The sequence below is a fragment of the Dipodomys spectabilis genome, unplaced genomic scaffold, assembly GCF_019054845.1.
Source record: "Dipodomys spectabilis isolate Male_0828 unplaced genomic scaffold, ASM1905484v1 ptg000096l, whole genome shotgun sequence".
In the NCBI taxonomy this organism is placed as follows: Eukaryota; Metazoa; Chordata; class Mammalia; order Rodentia; family Heteromyidae; genus Dipodomys; species Dipodomys spectabilis.
The window spans coordinates 30,492,296-30,515,561 of NW_024870773.1; the positions used below are offsets into that span (position 1 = coordinate 30,492,296).

Consider the following 23,266-nt stretch of genomic DNA (forward strand, 5'->3'; position numbering starts at 1 on the left):
GTGTTTGCCTAATATGTGGGGCTCTGGGTTATATCCCGGCACTATGAAAAGAAAAGAGAAAAGAAAAGAATTACCTCACTTAAAAAGTGGATAATTTGCCATTAGTATGTGTTGGACAAACCTCAAAGAGACAGACAGGACAAGCAAAATTGAAAAAAAGAATATTACTGAAGAGATCCTAGAGTGCGACTAGATATTAGACTCTAGTCTAATAAGATTCTTCCATGCCCCAAAGTCCTAATAATCAAGAAGCCGACTTTGATTTTTGGAAGATTCTTTTGTGCACGTGTGGGTGCCCGGTTTATTTTGTCATTCTACATGATTGGATTGCTTTTTATAACTAAGCTCCATCTATTCTTTAAAATCTCCTCTTACCATTCATTGTGTAGAGTCATGTTGCCTGTGTTTCAAAATGGAAACATTTCATTTTTCTGGGAAGTGGACATTTCATGTATTGTCTTAAACCCTACATTTGAACAATATCAGCTTGAGATGAGGTTAAGGATCAAGTTGGTAAGATGAAGCTTGCCTACTTATATCATCAGTACCAATATGCAGGTACAGAGTATTTCTTCATATAGTCCTAAAAATTTGGTGCTGAGCTTTGTTTAGTGGATGAGAGTTTATATTACATGAACTGTGTCTAAAGTGACAACATCTGTTACTTTTTTTTCTAGCTTAAGACACTTCTTTTTTAAAAGATCTTGTTTACCATCTATTTTATTTGTGTTTATTTTTATAGCATTAAGTAGTTGTACTGAGGTGTTCATCTGAACACCTCAGTACATGAGTACAGTGTTGTTGTTATTATTATCATTATTTGAGAATACTGAGGTTTGATCTCAAGAACTTTACCTTGCTAGGCAGATGCTCAGCCACTTGAGTCATGTCTGCAGCTTTGTCTCTTCTTTATCATTGTCTAGTCTTAAAATAATTTGAATTAGTGTGTGTGTGTGTGTGTGTGTGTGTGTGTGTGTATGTGTGTGTGTATGTGTTTATGTGGTATGGTGGTATTAGTGTTAGTAGTGTTCGTTTTTTTTCAATCTTTCTCCCCTTTTCTATAAAAAAAGAATGATTTTTATTGTAGAAAAATGTACTGATCATAAAGTGAAATCATATTACATATTTATGTATTTTTGGTTTTTGAAAGGTTGCTATAGATTTATCATTTTCAATTGTGAAGTTTCTCCCACACCCACCTCATGGCATGTTTTCAATTGTTTTCTGTGTATACTGGGAAATTACTTTTCCCTGGTGAATTGACCAATTAATCAACTAGTTGTAACATTAACACAAGCGCCTTCTGGAATCCTGTTTGTAATACTTAGGAGACTTGGAAACATTCCCTCTGAAATTATTTTCACCCCATGTAATCCAAGCACAAAGTAGTTTAATTCATTCTGTCAATATCCAAATAAATATTTTGTGTAGCATTCTGCAGCTCATTAATAGTTAACATGACTCATTAAATGAGAAAAATATTAGAGATACTCTCAAAAGTGTGGAAAAATACATTTAGTAGATTATGTTTATAGCAATATAAATGAACCAATTAAAATTTTTTATTCTGTTAAGAGTAATAAAAAGTAATTGAGGAAACTATTGTAAATTTGAGTGTACCATAAGAGCTTTTGTTTCCTTTTGCACTTAACATAAATATCAATAATAGGTAAATAGGATATTCAAGTAGGGACATATAACCGGTATTTTCTTTAATAGGCAATTTGAATATAATAAATGAAACTTTTAACTATGGACTCTTTGTTTTTTTCAGTGCTGATTCTGGGGTTTGAACTTAGGGCCTGGGTGATATCCTTGAATTTTTTTTCTCAATGCTAGTACTCTACCATTTGAGCCATAGTTCTACTTCTTTTTTTTTTTTTTTTTTAATATCTACTTGACTACCCAGCTTTTCTGCCTGCTGTAAATACCTCTTTCCCTCCTACTCTTATCAAATACTTTTTTTTTTCTGTTTAAAAAGAGCAGTAAGGTTTGTTTTCACTTCATCTTTAAAGAAAAGATAAAGGAGAGTGTGAAGAACCAAGCAACATTCCAGACCCCAGGTTGAGAGTGTCCTTACAAAGTGGTGGGGCTGTATGCTAGGTGTAATTGTGCCGTTGCCTTATTTCCACATAATTTGGCAGTTCATTTTGGAATTGGCTGAATGCTGGGCTACCATGATAGGCCAAGGCTCTGTTTCTTAGTGAATATGCTTAGCTGTATACTCTTGGGGTAGGCCGCAAAAAACTTTCCTATTCAGCCAGGTTATAGTCCACAATATATGTCAGCCCTTTGGGGGTGAACATTACCACTTAAGTAAGCATAGGAACAGATTTAAACCAAACTTAGAAACATTTTATTCTTTTCTCTGATTATTTTTTCCTTCATCTTTTTATAATACAGTTGAATAAATACAAACTCTTATTACCCTTTTGATATAAAAATTTTAATTTTGACTATTTTTGACTTCTTTTTATCTACTATGGATTGTGGTTACCACTCATGAGACATGGTAATCAAAAGGCATTTGTTAATGATGTCCCTAGTTTAGTCTACTGTTCCAAATGTGGTCCTTTTTAGTGCATAGGTTTCACTCTGTTTCCGGGAGGTGATTTTCTTTGGCTGCTTTGCATTTCTCTGTAACTTGGGAACAGAGGCCTTATTTTAAGGATGTTTGAATAGTCTATAGCTTTGGAAAGTTGGCATAGTCTCTTTGTCTACAATACTAAGCATGTATGCTTATTATTTGTTTAAAAGATTTCAGTTCCCTGAACTCAAGGCTCCCTGCCCCTTCTACCTTCACATCACTCCCTGAGAACGTTAGCCTAAGGAGTGTTAGCACAGGAGGGTGATATTCTATGGCATTGCACTAGTAATCTCTGTTTGTCTTAATTCTGTGTCTTGCACAGCTCTGCCAGTATTTGTGAAAACATGGCTAGTCTACCATCAGCCTTTCTCAGTTCAATTTATTATGAATTGTTTTCTTCAAATGATGGTAATCATACACATTTATGGTGTGCTTTACAGCTCTTGACATTTACTTTCTCATTGAAATTTTAATCTGCCATTAACCCACAGTATTTTTTTCTCCACTTGACTTCATATAGCATTTAGTTGTTTATATTTTTCTTGATTTGTTTTATCATCCTAAAGTCACTTTATAAAGAAAATAATTTATGCAAAGCACAATAAGTATCAACTGTTGTGTAAGTTTCTTAATTAGAGATATTTTATGATTTATTGAATGGACAATACATTTCTATGAAGTTTTACAAGGCATGAAGGTATTAATGGATGAATATCTGTTCTTAAGTTGTCTTATTTGTTTATAATTACACTGAAATATTCACTGAAGTGTGTTTTGAGTGGAAGCTGCTACATTTTTTTCTGTTCTGGTATTTGTAAATGGAAGTTACTGTATGCCAGGCATCATGTTCTATGGTGACATGGATTATCTCAGTTCTCTTAGTGGTCCCAAGAGGGATTTGTTCATATTGTCCTGATTTTACTAGAGACATAGAGGGGGTATATAACTTTCTAAATCTACAAAACTGGCAAATCTCAGAGTTACTATTGATATTCAATTATTTTTTGACTCTTAATATTTTAAGAAAAGTTTATTATCTCATCTGGACAGTTTTTGACAGTCTAGTGTAAATTAATACACTAGTATAGTCCTTAAATATTGCTTGAACACATGTAGTAAGTATCCCTCATTTTGCAGTTACAATGGAATTTAGTGTGTAATTTATACTAGACTATGTTCAGTCCTAATCATAGAGATACCAAGCCACATAATGAAACCATACTGGGGCTGATATTTTTACACCTCAGAGTTGAGTTTCCCAAAGTAATTGCCTGTCTGCCTCAAGGCAGCAAAAGCTACAATCCAAACTGAACCTGGTGAAATCATATTCTTCATATTCAAGGAGTGGGGAGGAGGGACGAAATATGGTAACGGCCAGTAAGTGAATAGCAAATGTCAATCATCAGTTACGGCTTTATCACTGTAGTTGAGGGCATTTCATTTATGTGGCTGCTGCTTAGTTCGGTAAAGGTGTTTCCATGACTGATCTGTCTTGGTGGCATTTCAGTGGCACTTATGAAGTTACTAATGAACATCCTGAAAGAATGTGTCTTCAAGGTGTAAGATTATTTTTGTGTCTAATATCTCACTTCTAAATAGTGTTGTCTGTGCTCTCCACCCTTGCTCTCAGAACAGCCTCATATTGGGAATGGGTGTTTACATTTAAAGTGATGCTCTTTGGCAGGTTCAAATGCTGTTAACCTTTGCAATGTATTATGTGCTGGTACTTAAAGAGAGATAGATGACTGAAGTACATCCTGGAGCCTCTCAAAACACAAGATCATCAATCTTCAAGTAGCCAGGCTCTATGTAGCACTCCGCTGTCAAGGATTCATGGAACATGTCTAAGACTCTTCTTGTTTTGGTAGATTCTCAGAAGTGAAAATAGGCTCTTAGGAACTGCTCTGCCTTTTCTTAATGTTCTTTCATAATTTGCTACATTGTTTATCTTTGTGTCTTGAACCTGTCTGGTCTTGCCATTTTTTTAAGTTGAAATTTCTCTTATAGCATATATATTTTTATCTTGAGTCTCTCAAATACATAAGTAAAATTTCAAAACTCACTGAGTGCTAGTAGCCCATGCCTGTAATCCTCGCTACTGGGGAGGCTGAGATTTGAGGATCATGGTTTGGAGCCAGCCCAGGCAGAAAAGTTTATGAGACTCTTATATACAATAAACTACCAAAAAAAAAAAAAAGCTGGAAGTGGAGCTTAGGCTCAAGTGGCAGAGCAAAGTGGCCTTGAGCAAAGAAAGCTCTGGGATAGTATGCAGGCTTGTGAGCTCAAGCCCCAGGACCAACAACAACAACAAAAAAAAAGGAAAACAAAAAAAATTATTATTAATGGCAAAATCTTTCCTGATGTAAGTGGTTTAATTAGTTTATAACAATATCATTGTTGTCAAATATCTAAAATAGAAATAAGGAAACCTACCAACTTATATGTAGACCTAAAGTTTACCTATAAACTTGCATCAGGTATGGGTTAATTAAATTTGCTTACTTGCTTTTAAATATCCCCAGAGAACCCTGGGGATGTTTTTCCTTTAATTAGTAAAATGTTTATACAGTGTCTAATAGGTGCTAGACTCTGTGGATTCAAAGTATACATGGAACTGTAACCATTGTGTTTGGGAAAATCTGAATCTTCTTTGCATATTCAAACTTGGTTAGCAATACCATTCTTATCAGTCAAGCATGTTTCTCATTATTCAAATGATCTTAGAAAGCTAATTTAACTATTAATGAACTCCTTAATGAAAAGACAGTGGCTAAAATTACAAATTAAAGAGTATTCTTAAAGGGTATTTCATTTATTTTTATCTACTCACCTGTGTTAACAACACATTGGAATGTGGGAAATTTTGTTTGTTTGTCTGTTTTACAAAATGCCACCTTTGTCAAAGCTGGAATTTGGGGATGGAGGCTAAGTATATTTGTGCTTGGGTTTTTCCTTAAGGGTACTACTTGATACACAGAAGTAAACAGATGAGATCCTTTATGACTGAGACCTTTGCAGGCATACCGGTTAATCATTTAGTGGGTGGGGTACTTTTATGTGATGTTCCCAGGGTGAAGGATTTTACGTCTGGTATTGTACACATTGGATGTCCTTTTGACAAGCTGAGCAAGTAACAAAAATGATACTTTTTCGGTAGTGTCATGGCATGTAATTGTCTCAACTATTTTGATCTCAAACACTTCTTGTTTTTTTTTTTGGGTCCGGTCATGGGGCCTGAACTCTGGGCCTGGGCACTGTCCTTCAGCCTTCTGCTCAAGGCTAGCACTCTACCACTTGAGCCACAGCACCACTTCCGGCTTTTTTCTTTTTGCTTATGTGGTGCTGAGGAATCGAACCCATGGCCTCAGGCATGCAAGGCAAGCACTCTACTACTGAGCCACCTTCCCAGCCCTCCAACACTTCTTATGCCTACATCCCCAGTGTCATGTACATCTTATTAATATAACATCATAACAGTATGACTGTTTCCTGACATGCAGAAATGAAGTAAAAATAATGAGAAGAATATTGACATAAATCAAAGTTCAGTTTTCCTTTCTTACTATGATAGTGCCATGTAAACTAGGGCATGCTAACTCAGAAGACTACTATTTTAAAATTCAGGTTTAATACTTACATACATCACTAAGGATCATTCTCATTTCCAGAGAGACCTCGTCGATGCAGTCACAATACTTGTCACAGTCCCTTTTGATCCAGCCTTCTCCACACGATGGAAATAAGAAACTAAGCATACACTTCTCTATGTTCTGTTTTCCCTAGGATGAGGATGAGACAGAAGAAGATAACGGCCGCGTTGAGCCAGTTGGACATGCTGACACTGGTTTGGAGAATATGCCCAACTTTTCTCTGGAGTAAGTTACTAATGGTTTTAACTAAACTTGTAATATACATGTAGCATCATTAATTGCTGCTGGTATCCCAAGAGCGTATGGCATGCGGATTGTTTATGCTTTGTTGAAAACCTGCCTTGGTTTGTGTTCCCAAAGCAGCTTCCATCTGTTGAGTTACTCAATGTTAGCAGTATAGCATGGAAGTACCCATATACCTGTCCTGAGTTTCATGCACTTCCAAATACTGTTGAAGTAGGATGTTAAGATAGTGTTTGGTTGAAATTGTCTGTCCTGTTAACAGAACAGTATACCCAGTAACTGTTTTGGATTATCTGTCAATATTTTGGTCATTTATTCTTCAGCACTGCTGAATTAAAAAAAATTGTAGATATACTTATTTTCTTGAAGAGTTAGTTGGATCAAGAAAGCACAACAGTCAGTATAGTAATTTCGTTGTTGTTTTTTTCTTAATTGAGGAAAGAGATCTTTCAAGGTACTTGATGAAAACTTTGATGTTAAGGTCACTGACTATGGTTTTAAATGTAAGGACAAAGAGATAAGTTTTCTTGTCTCATTGAACTTTCCCCTTGTCTTAAATATTGGCATGTTCAAAATGGAAGATGTTCTCATGACCTCTTTCTTGGATGGCATAGGGCAGGGAGAGAAGATGTTTCAAATTCTGTTCTTGACTTTGGGTAAAAATTTAGTATGTGAGCACTAACATTTATATTCTTTTCTTGGTCTATAAAGGACTAAGAATATTCTTGGTAAGATTAAGCAGGGTCTAGTCTAGGATCAGATTATGTTTAGATATACTTGGAGTATTTCTATTTGAGACATATTTGCTATGTGGTAGTTCTTTTTTAAAAGACTATGAAATAATATTAATTTTTTAAAGTTATATTAATGTTCGCTAAAAGCCAATTGCTAATATGTTAGCGGTATCTAAAATAGGAGTTTATGAAATTCTTTTGTGAAAAAGTCCCTTTAAAATAGTTTTACTTTTGTAAATATTTTAACTGTATATCGAAATTTTTATTTTGTCAGAATTAGTGCATGTGATGCAGTCTGTGCACATATTTTCCATTTTGTTTTCATTTGTTTAATATATTTATTCTTTGTATTATATTTGTAGAACATTGGATAAACTTACATTTTATGTAAAGACATGAAATACAATAGAAAAATGGACATTTTTGCATCCTATAGAAATGATATGATTTTTGTCAGATTATTGGTAGTAGTTTTCTAGTTGCTTAAGCTGTCCATGTAATTAAAGTACCAACTTAAAATATTCATTGGTTAATGCTACTCATATTTCTGGATATAGTTTGTATATGAAAAAAATCTACAAAGAGAGCAAACTGTCTTCAATGGATTAGAAATTTACATCCTCCAAATTGTGCTTACTCTTATTAAACTCAAGGTATTAATAATAGTAAAAACAAACAAACAAATAAACCAAAACTTCATGGAAGTGAATCCTGAAAATGTATAGAATGCTCTGCTCCTTACACAGATGAGTTTAGGTACTTAAAAAGAACTTGGCTTCCTGTTACTGCCTGTGATACATATAACTTTAAAGCTCAATTACATACACTTGGAAAGTTATTTAGTTTTAAGTGTGTTAAAACCTTTTGAGGTTTATGACTCAGATTTGCCTCACTCTAATAACAATTTGAGAAATGGTGACCTTGACTTATAATAGAAGAATGATTAGTGAGGAAAATTGGGATCACCCTTAGACTGTCACCTACAGAGACTAAAACTTTGACTTTATTGGCATACTGGAAGGATTAACAACACAACAAGTTAGAACTACGTAGTTGTCATATCTTGATTCAGCAGATCTGTAGAGTTTTGGTAATAGATCCCCAGAAGGAAAATTTTCAGCTGAAGCCTAGAGATTTCATTGCAGAGCATGAAGTCATGTTATTCAGAAGAGATGGTCCAGGAGAAATGGTCTGTGTCCTTTTTAATGTAGTTATTTCTGATGATTGCTCTCCCTCCATGCCATCAGACTAATGTTCAGGTATGTAGTGTTTGATGTTACCTCCATCACCATGCTTATACCCCAAAAAATCTGAATGTATGTGCGTGTGTGCCTGGCGGGATTTCTGTTTTGTTCTCTTTTGTTGTCTACTGTGCGTCTGTGTTGTGGAGATTCTGTTTTGTTTCAGTTTTGGTTTGTTTACAGTACATGTTCATGCTCCCTCATTCATCATTGTCTCACAGTGATATGGTAAAGCTCGTACGAGTCCCCAACGATGGAGGGCCTCTGGGAATCCATGTAGTGCCTTTCAGTGCTCGAGGCGGCAGGTAACGTATCTTGCAGGTTTTTAATTGAATCATAATATGGAGTGTTTTATCTTCATCTGTGCTCAGATATAGCTTGGTGTTGACTTAGCTTAATGGGAAACATTTTCACTTGGGGGCAACTACTACCTCATTTGCCCGTTCATGTCCTAATCACAGAAAGTACTTGGCTTAATGAAGTGAGGTTTCTCAGGCTCAGGAAGAAATCAAGCATTTAAATTATCCTAATAAATTTGTTGTTCCTCATATCTGAGCAAACGTTTGACTTTGCAGTAAATGGATGATAGACTTGAGAGCCCACAAATCCTCCTGGAATTGCACTGTGAGGGACAGATTAAAGTGATTATCTGGAAAAATTCATCCAATGAAATTACTTGGATGACTTTGGTGATGAGTCATCTTAAATTTGTGTTTATATTAGTTTTGGTCTTCAGTTTGATAAGACTTTGATAATTTTTAAAGTCTTTGAGATTTTAGAAGATTAGGGAAACTAAAGATAATAATCTTCTATGTAGAAATAGATTTCACTATTAAAAGGACTTAAGACTACAGAGGTATTAATTTCCTTTATTCTGTCCTTTTTATTCTGTGAAAACTGTTGTAGTTTTTAGTTTGATAAATTCAAATAGTGCATATTGATTTTGCCAGTAATGCCTGGTAGGCCTCTGGTATTGGAATCCTTCCCTATGGGTCTAGCTCATGCATGTTTAACCTGTTGAAGTTTTATTGCATCTTTGGTTTGCTTGTCCAGCAATTTCATGGTAAAACATTTATAAACTATTTGGTATCCTTTATTTTTGGTCGATGTGGGGCTTGAACTCTGGGCCTGGGCACTATCCCTGAGCTCTTCAGCTCAAGGCTAGCACTCTACCACTTGAGCCACAGTACCACTTCAGGTTTTCTGGTAGTTAACTGGAGATAAGAGTCTCATGGACTTTCCTGCCCAGATTGGCTTTGAACTGTGATCCTCAGATCTCAGCCACCTGAATGGGTAGGATTATAGGCATGAGCCACTGCTGCCCAGACTGGTATCCTATTTTTTAGCTTCTTAATTCTTTTACTGTTATCACTTTATTTTTATTCAAACTTCCTTTCAATAGGGAAAAATGGAGAACGTTGAAATGTAGCTTTAGACCAGTAACTGACAACTTACAACAGTGAGCAAGTACCTAGAACAATGACTCGTAACTTAGAATAGTTAGAGTGGTAATGTGAGGACCCAAAATAGTGACTGAAAAATAAGAACTTTGAGAGAAGACAGTGACCATGAACCTAGAACAGCGAAAACCTAAAAAAGCCTAGAACAGTGACCTAATACAGTGAGAACCTAGGAAGATGACTCTAAGCCTAAAACAGTGACTGAGTCCAGAACAGTAATTGAGAGCCTAGAGATATGATGGAGAATCTAGAACATAATGGAGAAAGTCAATCAGCGGATGAGAGACTAAAAGTGGTTGAGGGCCTAGAACATTTACTGTGGAGCTAGAATAGTGACTAAGATTCTAAAAGACTGACCAAGAAACTAGAAAACTGTCTTAGAATATTAAGAGCCCATAATCAATGTCTTAGAATCTAGAACCATAACTGAGAGACTAGAAGGGAGTATGAGAAGCTAGAACAGTGAAAGTCTGGAACATAGATTAAAACTGATGTCAAGTACATTTTGCAAAAATATATAAATTGCAAGTATATAAATAATGGATTTTATTTTTAGTATGAATATTTGAGCTATAATCTCGTCTTCCTCAAATGTTAATACCTGTTGCAAGTACATGAATTATTCGTTGTTGTGCAAGTAAGTCTTTGATTTACTTAGAACTCTGCTGGAGTTCCATGAATGTCAGAACTTTGTACCATGGTGTCAAATTCACCTTGAATATTTGAGTAGAGTTTTGCTCACAGAGTTATAGCTGCTTTCATTTTTTTCCCTCTCTCTTTCATTATTACTTTTAATCTCTGGGGAAGCATTAAAATTTCCCCATAGAACTCTTAGTTTAACAACATAAGTTGTTTTCAAAAAGGATCTTGCCTTTATTTCCTTTTAAAAACTTTAATTTAAAAATTATCTCAAAAGTTCAATTAAAGAAAAAACTTTCATGAGTAGGAAAAACAGGTGAGAAGACACTGCATGGATCATTGCTTCCTACTATTCCCGTGCCTGAAGCTGCCTGTGGGACATAACTTACCACAAATGAAATTTAATTGTGTACCCACCAACTTGGAACCAGAAATTGAGTTACAGCATGTTATTTTCTACCATTTATTACACATTTCCTACCTCAGTGTGAAAAGCTTTTGGGATAAAATATATAGATGAAGAACGTGAAGCCAAAGGAGACTAAGACAGAGGACTAAACCTCTAATAAAGTTAATTCAAAGGACTTTTCACAATCAGCACAGTTACTGGTAATGGTATTGACTTTTCTTGCACACACACATTCAGGTAAACAAGTATTAGCAGAGCTCTGTATTGAGTCTGTGTGTTTCTGTGTGTGCACGTGCATGCGTGCACATGCACACCTATACGTATTCCGGTACTGGGCTGTGAACTCTGTGTATCCATGTGCATGGGTGCACATGTGCACCTATACGTATCCTGGTACTGGGCTGTGAACTCAGAGCTTCTCTTCTTGCTTACCTTTTTTTGGTCACAGTTGATAATCTACCTTCACATTTTCAGTTCCAGCTTGTTGCTGGGTCTCAAAGATTTGTCTGCTAGGGCTAACTTCAAGTTGCTATCCTCAGATCTCTGAGTAGCTGGGATTATAGCTATGAACCATGAACTTGGTTTTAGCTGAGCCATTTTTAATCCCAATAGATTTGATACTCACCGAGGAAAATTGCATACAGCTTTATTATATAAAGGACAAAGACTTTGATTTAAGACAAAGACCTGTTTACCCACCACCAATTTTCAATTGGAAACAACAGAAATATTTTGGTTTTATCTGCCTCCTTTGTTGCCTCTTCAATCTTCCTCATGAGCTAGATAGTTGTTGTTCTTCGGTGTTGAGTGGACAATGGGATGGAAAAGCAAGTGGGCTGTTCAGATTTACAAATACCCATCTTCAGGACCCCAGATATACTCATAGTGCTTCTAAGTGGGTTTTTGATCAGTCAGAAATGTTTCCAGTCACTGGGTGATAATTCTGGTTAAGAGCTAGGAGTCAAAGAAGAGCACGACACATCTTCTGCCAGTCTAAATGAAGTGACAGGTGAGAAATCACAGTTATAATAATGTGATAAATGCCAGTATAGTTATACCATAGATGATCTGTGGGTTGGTAGAAGAATTAGGCAAGGTAGGTAAATGAAGCTGGCTTATAATGGAAGGTGAGTTTGAATGTTATGACAGCTCATAAAGGGAGCCAAATCAACTCCTTGCTAACTATAAGGACAAATTAAGCAATGAAATATAGCAGAAAGGAAGAAATTAAGAACGTGTGAAGCAATTGCACATGTATCTAGGGGGAATATAAAAATACATATTCATGGTATGTAAGTTTAAATTTCCAAGACTGACTTCCCTGGTTCAAAATTCAAGTCGTCCTTGGAACCTCTCAAGTTTAGAGATACAACAAACTGGGAAACATTAGATATTGACAAATACATGTCAGTCTTGCTTTCTCATTTAGATTTTTTTTTAAGTCAGAGTGTCGATTACAATTTAGAATGAGAAATGTGTTTGATGAAAGAAGGAAAACTGTGGACTACTCAGAAGTACTGTGTAATTTAGGAAACTAGTAATTTAAACTTGTGAAGTCCATGTTAGAGAAAGTTTAGCTATTTTTAAGTCTGATGCAAAAAGCTTTTTTTTGTTTCTGTTTTTTTTTTTTTTTTTTTTTTTTAATGGGAGGTATTTCCAAGCCTACTTTAATAAGATCATTTTCTTTAGTAGGTTGAATGCTGTTCCATGTTGAATCAGGATCATCAATGAGAATGAATTTATTTCACAGCCCTTCTTGGTACCTAGAAATGGAGACAAATAGGAAGGGAGGCACTGTTAGTCTTTTCTTTTCTTTCTTTTTTTTTTTTTAAGTATTTTTTTTATTGTGAAAATATTGTACAGAGGGGTTACAATTACATGGGCAAGATAATGAGTACATTTCTTATCAAGCATTGTAGCCTCCTCCTTTGTTTCCCCTTCCCATCCTCCCCCTGCCCCTCCACACAATCCTCCCCTCTCCCCCTCCCCCCCCCCCCCAAAGTTGTAAAGTTCGTTTTCGACATAACAACTTGTATATCTCATTGTTGCAATGGGTCCACCTGTATCCCTATTTAAACAGTTTGTTTTTCCCCTTCTCCTCCACAAATTATACGGACATCAAATATAGTGAAAGCAAGGGTTATACTGTGGGGGAGGGACATACAAAGCAACAAAGAAATAATCTTATAAATGCGTTAGAAACAATCACATGAAAGAAAAACAACATTTGAATACGTATCTTAGGGTTCATTTCCCTAACATCACCTTATCTTATATATAGTCTTTTCTTGATTTTTCTGTTCTTTGGTTGTAGTCTTGTACATTACTTGGTATTCTTGTACATTACTCAAAAATAATGCCTGACCCTCCATCCAGAATGCTTTATTCATTTCTCTTGCTTGGAAATAAATTTTTCCTTCTGATTTCTCTCTGATTTAAGTGACTGACAGCCTACTTTAATAAATCACAAATGTAGAAGCCAAGTACCAATGGTTCACACCTTTAATCCTAGCTACTTCGGTGGCTGAGATCTGAGGATTACAGTTTGAAGCCCATCAGGGCAGGAAAGTCCATGAGACCCCCATCTCCAATTAACCACCAAAATGCCACAAGTGGAGCTGTGGCCACAAGTGGTAGAGCATCAGCCTTCAGCACAAAAGCTTATGACAGTGCCTAGGCACTGAGTTCAAACTCCAGGACTGGCACAAACACACACACACACACACACACACACACACACACACACACACAATCAAAACTAAAATTATAAGTGTTACTACCTTCTGAAAGAAGTATATTGTATCTATTCTTAGGACCAAGCTGCAGATTCTGGACAATGGAAACTTAGGGAAAATTTACTCAGCAAACAAATGCATTCATGACTCTCCACAATAATTATGGCTTTATTAGATTAAATATAAAACAACAGGCCAGAGTTGTGGCACATGCCTATAATCCCAGTACTTGTTATGTTGAGGCATGGAAATCTTGAGGTTAGGTCAGCTGGACTTTATATACTATTTCAAAACATATGTGAACTAGATTTTTTAACACTCATTTTCTGCATGGGGAGCAGGCAATGTTTTTCTTGTTTCTTCTTACTTTTACCTTGTTCTAGTAAAATGAATTGCTAGAACTTTTAAAAAATAAGTAACCTCATCTAAGTTAAAAAATATAATAACAATAACGAATATCTTGACTTCCACAGTATTTATTGACTTTTCTGGGAATGTTCAATGAATTAGTAACATGACTATGATATAAAGTAAAATACAACATTTTATATTGAAATAGTTTGGATTTTAAAAGTTATAAGATTTTTAAAAGTTAGTTTTAAGGTTTTTTTTATTGATTGTATATATATATATATATATATATATATATATAAAATCACTGTTGTATCTGTCTGTCTGTCTATCTATCAATCTATCTATCTATCTGTCTGTCTGTCTGTCTGTCTGTCTGTCTGTCTGTCTATCTATCTATCTATCTATCTATCTATCTATCTATCTATCTATCTATCTATCTATCTATCTATCTATCTATCTATCTATCTATCTGCCAAGATCATAGGAATTTAGAGAAAGCAGGACTGTCAAATGTTGGATGCTTGGGGCTGGGAAGGTGGCTCAGTGGTAGAGCGCTTGCCTTACATGCATGAGGCCCTGGGTTCGATTCCTCAGCACCACATAAGTAAAAAGAAAAAAGCTGAAAGTGGTGCTGTGCCTCAAGTGGTAGAGTGCTAGCCTTGAGCTGAAGAGCTGAGAGACAGCGTCCAGGCCCAGAGTTCAGGCCCCACGACCGGACCGAAAAAATGTTGGATGCTATGCAAACCCTCGAGGAAACAATTAAAACTTGATCCATTTGTTGAAGAAAATACGGGGCCAATTCTAGTGTGATTTAGAAGTACTGAGTACAGAAGATAGGACTGGAGAAATTTTTTTTTATGTTTAATTATGCTCCACAGTCTACAACAGATCTTCTAAATCCTTTCCATTATGGAAATAAGTATGACTAAAATGTAATAAAGTGTAGGCTGCTTCTCTGGATAGATATCTATCTATCTACATATTGACCACCTATAAATCTAATTTATTTACTATGGATTGAATTCAAGGCTTTGTACTTACCATTCCCCATTTAATTATTCAATCAGAATAGACACTTTATGTTCCTTCAAAGATTTATATGCTTATTAACTATTATTAGTTTAACTGTTACCTCATCTAATACGTACTTTATCACTTTTTGCTCTATAATGTATTCAAACCAGAGTTTATTTTCTTTTTAAAATTTCTAGCTAGAAATTTCTCATTACTTTTCTGTGTCAATCAGTGAGTACTGGACCAGACATTGAATCAATTTACTATTGGCAGTGAGAGTGGGTGGTTAGTTACAAGCAGTCCAAGATACCTGTTTGGAACCAACAATTGTATACTAATATGGCCTATGGCCAGTTTACTTCACTTAGCCATGTGGGAATTACATGATTTTTATATGCTTTAAATAAAAAATAATATGTAGCATTTAGCAATTTTTTTTTATCAGAATCTAGTAAGAATAACCAAATTGTGACACTATACTTTTTACTTAACTTCTATTAAGTGTATTGTTTAGTATTTGTATTATCTGGCAATAGTGGTTCATTCACAAAAGCAAAAAAAAAAAAGAAGATTATTTTACTCCTATCCTGGATCTGGGAGAAAATTTATTGTTACATTATAAATTCAAGAATACCAATACACATTTGTTAAATTAATTGGGTACTTAAGTTAGTGAAGAATTAGAATTGAACTTTATAAAACTAGCTTAGAACAAACACATTTAGCACTCAATTTTAACTTAATTACTTTCATAAAAACACAATCTAACTATATTTACTGGATCAGTAATCTTTTGTCTGAAAGCTTTCAATTGTGTATTCTCAAGTATAGACAGTTTTGCTACAATAAAGGATCATAATTACATGCATTTAGTGAGAAAATTTTATAATATATTTAGGTGATCATGCTTCTGTTTTTAAATATGATAGGAGAGTCTGTCATTTCAGCCTAATCTGAGGAAATTCTATATATTTGTTTACCTTTTTGGCTATTACATCTCATTGGTTAAGTTTATTTATTTATCGTGTGGCACTTTGTGTCCAACCCAGAGTCTCGTACATGGTAGGCAAATGCTCTAGCACTGGCTGTATCTCCAGTCCAAAGACTTTAAGGATTTTAATTTTAACAAAGAAGGTCTTTAAACTTTCTTTTGCTACTGCACATCATGTCTGCGGCTGTGGTTCTCTGCAGTTCTGTAGGGAATTGCCACTAGTAGGTGGCAAGTAACAGGTTCTTGTTGATGGGACTTCACTCTCTACACTCTTCCCTTCACTACCATGGTGGTGTTTCCACTGTGTCAGCTTTTATTAAGATGAATTATGATCATTTCCATACAGCTGGATGGCAGTTGTGGGAGTTTATATTATCAAAGCAAAACTCAGACTAACTCAGCCAATTTAGATGTCAATAAAACATTTGTTACTTATTTTCAGTTTTATCATTGGTTGTAATTTATACTTAGAATTAAAAACGTTAACATGTGTGACTGAGTTTGTTTTAATTAAGTATATAATTAGGCTAATGAACCTTGTAAAAATGTAGTGGTGCAATCCTTAATATAATCTAAGCAGTTAAATTTCTAATTATATATCCAAAATCATGTGCAAAGAAGCAGCATTTCAAAGGCTGGTTTTCTACCACTGTATTTATTCTTCCTTTCCTTTTCTTTTTCTTTCCAAAAGGCATTGTTCAAATACTGTGATAAAAGTCTTGAAAGAAATATGTATATCAATGCAGTTTTTAATCTTAGGAAAATTATTCAGATGTGAGATTTGTACACGGTGATATGTTATTTTCCTTTTCCCTTCTGCTTGCCTACCTTTCCTCCCTTCCTTCCCCCTCCCTCCTTCTCTCCCTCCTTCCTTCTTTCCTTCCTTTTCATCTTTTTTCTTTTGCCAAAATTTGAAAAACCAACAACAACAACAACAAAAAACTATAGGAAGCATTACAAGAGGAAAAGATTTCAGTATTGTTCATGATCACCAGCTAAACATCCATTGCTTGAACAGCATGAGAATCCAATAGGGTTTGCCCTAGGTTCTCAGGGGAGGGGAAGAAATGACTATAAGCTTGAATCATTTCTGCATAAGTTTGCCTAGCCTCATTTACTAAGTATTTTCTGATGTATGAATCAGTACAACCAATCTGGAATGGTTCTGATACTGGATTAATTCCTCCGATAGCTCATCATGTTCCTCACCCCATTTTACTTTTTACAGTGATTTCTTCTGGATGTGGTTTTCCTTGTAGATGTAGTACTAACTTCCACAAAGGAAATTGGTGATATGCTGGTACATACTACTACAAGTGTTGTGGTAGCCAAACACCATAGGTAGTTTGTTCCTTATAGCTTCAGAATAAGCTTTTAGTTATAGCCCAGTTAATTGGAGATGGCTTTATATTTTAAGTGACAGAGATGGAAGTCAATCAGTTTGCACTCACACTTTCCAGCAAGATGGTGGTATCTGTCACTGCCACTTGCCCTGGATTTGCCTTCAGACGTGCTTTTCATTCTTAGTCTTGCTGTTATCAAAGCAATTTTCTTGTGATTTTTTTGTTTTTTGGTTTTTTTCTTCATTCCCATTCCTTTTGTAATCATTTTCACCTAGTGTAGTAAATGAGATAACATTGCAGATTGTAACACTTTACTTTTAAATTAATTCATTCTTCTTGAGAGAATGATTCTAATAGTGTGGTCAAGTACTTAGAATCAGCAGGCTGCTAACATCACTTTAATTCAATCTGTTCCTGATTCCTTGATCTCTTGCTGTGTTGCTTGAGCTGCTGCTCTTCCTCCCTGGGCTCCCCTCTCCAGCCAGTGCCTCTCCACCCGATATGCAGATGCCAGGGCTGAGTGAAAGAAGTTGGAGACTTTTGTGACTATTATAGATTGTAGATGCTAACACTGGGTTAATAAATTCCCATGATTTTTCCTGTCAGTATGATAGGCCATTTATTAAATTGGTAATATTTTTCTGTATGTTAGGATTGCTCATGCATTCGGCCATGTGAGGGGACTTCTTCAGAAAGTCAGCCATTCAGCAGATGAAGCACAGATATTTGGATCTATATTTTGGTATGGTTACCAGGAAAAATAATTTTCCAGATGAATTTAAGTCCATTTGTCTGTGTATATGAAAAGATTACAGGTATCACTGCAAGATTAAAAATATACATTTCTGAGTTATACTAGTTTATTTACTGAGTGAGTTAGAAATAGTTCTTACTAGTAACACTTCTTACTATAGCCATCCAGATGAGCTTTGGACTCCTGAGCTCAAGTGATTTTCTTGCCTCGACCCCTCCAGGAAACCTCTCAAGTAAGCTGAATAGGGACTACAGATGTAACCAGCAGCTGTATTTGGACATTCCTCTCTCTCTCTCTCCTTCCTTCCTTCTTTCCTTCCTTCTTTCCTTCCTTCCTTCCTTCCTTCCTTCCTTCCTTCCTTCCTTCCTTCCTTCCTTCCTTCCTTCCTTCCTTCCTTCCTTCCTTCCTTTCTTCTTTCCTTCCTTCTTTCCTTCCTTCCTTCCTTCCTTCCTTCCTTCCATCCTTCCTTCCTTCCTTCCTCTTTCCCTTCATCTTCCTTCCCTTCCTCCTCTTCCTCCTCTTCTTCCCCCTCCTTTTTTTCTCTTTCTCCTTTTCCCCCTCCCCCTCTTCATCTCTTTCTCCTTTTTCTTCCTTTATGCTGGGATTTTAACCCAGGGCCTTGTGTATAGTTATACTATTTTTAAACTGCTGTAAGTACTGAAAGGAATTATTGGAAATAAATTCACAAATGTACACATATTGTCAGTACTAGTTAACTGCAAAATAAATGTTGTTAAGTACACAGTTTTGTGTGTATATGTGTATACATTTCTCAAGAAACTTTCTGTGGACTATTTAAAATTATACAAAATACTTAAAATACATAAGAACAATAATTATCAGTCACTTTAGGTTACAGAAATATCAGTATATTGAGAGGTCACTGAATAGTTTTCCCAATTAAAAGTGAACTAACTAGGGTCGGTCTTGGTAAGGCACATTTTTATTATAAGGATGGTTTTGCATTCACTTTAAAAAGGGATTCCTGTGAGTCAAACATTGTATGTACACATGCAATCCCTGCATGTAGGGAGCTAATGCACAAAAATATGAGTTTGAGCCTAACCTGGTGTACATGGACAGACTGCCTCAAATATATCCAGGAAAACAATGGAGGAGAGGAAGCATCTTACAATAGTGTGCCAGCATTTGTGTGGTTATGTTAGTGTTAACTATAGGTGACTGAGGCTTCTTTGATTCCAAGGTATTCTTTTCATCATTGCTGTGAAGCTAAAGTGGCTAAATGACTTCACATTCCAGTTACTTCAGCATTGATTTGATTTCTCACATAAACATTGTCTAATCACCAGAATGCTAGATATTTTTTTCTTTTTATCTTTTCTTTTTGCATTTTATGGGAGGCGAACCAGGATTTCCTTGTGTAGTACAGGCTGGCCTCAACCTTGTGATGCTCTTGCTAGCCTCCTGAGTACTGGACTTGTAGGCAGGCCACACCACACTCGGCTGACCTATTCTAACAATTTGCTCAATTCCTCTAACTGCAGATTGATCACAGGAAGGTAGATACAAACCATACGAAAGCTGAAGGGATAGATTTGAACATGGTAGTATTTTAATAATAACTTAATCATTGTGTCACATATTATAGGATCTATTCTACCCAAATATAAATTGAGACACTTAAATTTCTGATGCCCATTACCTTTTAGTTGAGATAATTTTTACATGTTTACTTAGTTCCAGTATGTGGTAGTCAGAAACCAAAAATTACCTACTTGTTTCTAACAACTCACAGTTAATAGCTTTCGGACCCAAAACTAACCGATGCTAATCCTCAACTGGTAAGTTTACAAAAGACAATTTATGAATTATCTCTTTTTACTCTTCTTGGAATTTGATAGACTCTGTCCTCGTATAATGCCTCTTTAACATATTTGATAATAAATAGTAATTTATTAAATAAATTAAATGAATTAAATTGAGATGTTTATAAATATTCACAAAATTAAGAAGGTTAAACTGCAAAATAAAAAGTGAAGTAGGATTTTTACTTCAACTTAATTCAAGGATATCTTTAGGATAAATGATACTTTAGTGGAAATCAAGAAGCTCTATATGTGTATTCTGCTGACTGAATTCTGTATTGCAGAGGCATATTGGAATTATGAGACTTGTTTGCCTCAGCCAAACTCAATCATCTATTCATTTAGTTTCATTTATCAGATCTTATTACTAGCTAAGTGCTTGAGTGTATATTATTGAATCCCATCTTCTCCATCTTCTAGTAGCTTACAAATGCAGTAGTAGAGATAAGGTGTGTATGTGACAAGTAAATGAGATAAATGGTTATAGAAAAGATACAATAATTGCTGCCAAAGTTTGGAAGCGATAGCTGATAGAATATATTTCTATTTCTACTGGAAAGCATACACAGGGTATTGCAAATTGCAGTTCTACTAGAAAATGTATAGAATTGGGGCTGGAAAGGTGGCTCAGTGGTAGAGTGCTTGCTTTGCATGCCTGAGGCCCTGGGTTCGATTCCTCAGCACCACATAAGCAAAAAGAAAAAAGCTGGAAGTGGCGCTGTGGCTCAAGTGGTAGAGCGCTAGCCTTGAGCAGAAGAGCCGAGGAATAGCGCCCAGTCCCAGAGTTCAGGCCCCACAACCAGACCCCAAAAAAAAGAAGAAAAGAAAAAAAAGAAAGTATATAGAATTGATTAGGAATTATACTGTCTTAAATTTTAATATATGAATAATTCTAAATTTTGGTATTGGCTTTTTGAGTGGAGTCTAACTTTACATGGAATTATAATACAGAATGTTTATCAATCAACAAGTAAATAATAGCAGTTACAACTAGTTATAAACACCTACATCTCAAAAAAGTGTTTATTGTTTGTCCCAGGATACATAGAGTACCCTGCCTTGGAAGTTAAGAAACTTATGTTCAAACAGTAAATGTTGGCAGCAATGCAGGGGAGAAGAGACCATACACTGTTGGTAGGAAGTGAGTTAGTGCATCTGATATGGAAGCAGTATGGAGATTCCTCAAAAAACAACAACAACAACTTTATATTACCCTATGACCTAGAAATAGCACTTTTATGTATTTATCTGAAACATTGCAAGTCAGAATATAGTAAAGGTAATTGTACATCCATGTTTATTGGAACATTATTCCACTAGCCAAGAAACAGCCCCGGAGCCACACAACCAATAAACAGATCAAGAGAATATCTCTTCCCCCCCCCCCCCCACACACACATGATACACTTTTATTCATCTATTAGGCATAATAGTATGTCATTTGCAGGGAAATGAATGGACCTGGTAAATATCATATTGAATGAAGTAAACCAGGCTCAGAAAGACAAAGGGCGCATGTTTTGTCTCATGTGGATATTAGATCTGAAATGTAAACATATATGAAAATGTGTATAGAACCAACTGACTAAGGTGTAATATACACAGGAGTAAGATTCCGTGGTATAGCCCCTTTGAATAGTTAAAAGATGGTCTAACAAAGTTAATATCAGCAAGCTGAAACGTGTCTTGACTAAGAGAGATTGAGGCTAACAGGGTGGGCCTGGTGGAATGGAAAGAGGGAATGGCTGATAAAGTTATAATACTCAAAGTACATATGTAAAAATAGAATTAGAAACTTGATGAGACAAGTGATAGGAGAGATGGAAGAATGATTGAAGCGATGGCTCTGATCAAGATGCGTTGAGCACAGAAATGGACATGTTAAATTGAAACAGTGTTTTACTACTATTTGAAGATAATTTTTTAAAAAGGAAAGAAGAAGCTTATGTTCTAGACAAACTACATTAGTATTTCTTTTCCTCTTAGTTTCTAAGTTTATTTAGACTTCTACTTAATCTTTAGCTTGAGTAATCTTTAGCTTACATGTGTAAGAAAGAGGTAAATTGTAACTGGCATGATTTGAACCATATTTTCCTTCAAATTAAACTGGTAGCAACTTACCTTAGTTAAGAGCTCTAACAAGAATTAACCTTCCCAAACTTCTATTCAATGAGGCCAGCCATTTCTTGTTGCCTTTCTACATAGAAAGACATAGATTGTCATTAGCAGCATACCAAACAAGACAGCCAAAGTCATATGCTCATCTGTGCTCCACACTACTGTACCCTCTGAATCATAGACAGGATCTATTTGGAGCTTACATAGTGTAAGCTTACATTATCTTACATGAGTTGTGGGAGAGGGGATTCATGTTGCCTTCCCATACATGTTTAAAATATACTCCAGTCAGTCCCAGTCCCTCTATCACTTCTTCACAGCCTTTTCAGAGAGGGTAGTTTACAGTTAGCTTGAGAGATGTAATAGTGATGAGCTAGAAAATTATCTTACATTTATTGAAAATGTCCATTTCTACATATCATTTAGACTGTTGTGAATTTTTTCCTAGTGTTATTTAAAAATATAGTAATTATCTATAACGCAACCTCTTATAAAGGAATCTTTAAATATACCATGCCATCATTAAAGCAATAAGGCATTGTGTATAATAGAATTACTATATGTGTAACCATGTGAATTCTTAACATTCCAGAACCCTGGGGTTGTTAGTAAAGCGACTGGAGAAAGGTGGTAAAGCTGAGCAAGAAAATCTTTTTCATGAGAATGATTGCATTGTCAGGATTAATGATGGCGACCTTCGAAATAGAAGATTTGAACAGTAAGTGTATGAGACTGTGCCATGATCCTTCTTCGATTTAGGCTGCTGGAGTATAGTCAGCTGCCGCGCTCTAGCATGCCTGAGTCTTGGGTACTGAAGAGGAGTGTTTTATGCCATTATCTAGCTTTTAAAATTTTAACCCAACTCAAGTTAATTACTACCATTAGCGTATATTTCAGAATGCCATCTGACCAATAGAATGCTTTTTAAAATGTTATGGGACCAAGTTAGGCTTGACAATTCTGCTGGTTTCTCACCTTTTAAAAAGTTCACCACTGGGCTCAGCTGTTCAGACTCATATTTCCAACTTCATTGCATATAATGTCATTGCATATAATGTCACAGTATAAACGAGTAAATATTGTGCCTTATTCAGATTCTCTTTATTGTGACTCAGCTCTATTCATTTAAAAAAAAAAAAAAGGCTGCTTCCTATTAAGCAAATAAGGG

At 35.5% G+C, this 23,266-nt stretch overlaps 1 protein-coding gene across 11 annotated transcripts in view; it reads left to right on the forward strand.

Annotated features, from left to right (window-relative positions):
- Window positions 1-23,266, forward strand: part of Pard3 (par-3 family cell polarity regulator) — a 636,430-nt gene that overhangs the window by 341,912 nt on the left and 271,252 nt on the right. For all 11 annotated transcript variants that reach the window (XM_042685969.1, XM_042685972.1, XM_042685970.1 and 8 more), the window contains exons 6-8: window positions 6,371-6,462; window positions 8,677-8,760; window positions 22,691-22,816. In XM_042685969.1, coding sequence (XP_042541903.1) covers window positions 6,371-6,462; window positions 8,677-8,760; window positions 22,691-22,816 — 302 coding nt within the window. The remainder of the gene's footprint in view (window positions 1-6,370; window positions 6,463-8,676; window positions 8,761-22,690; window positions 22,817-23,266) is intronic.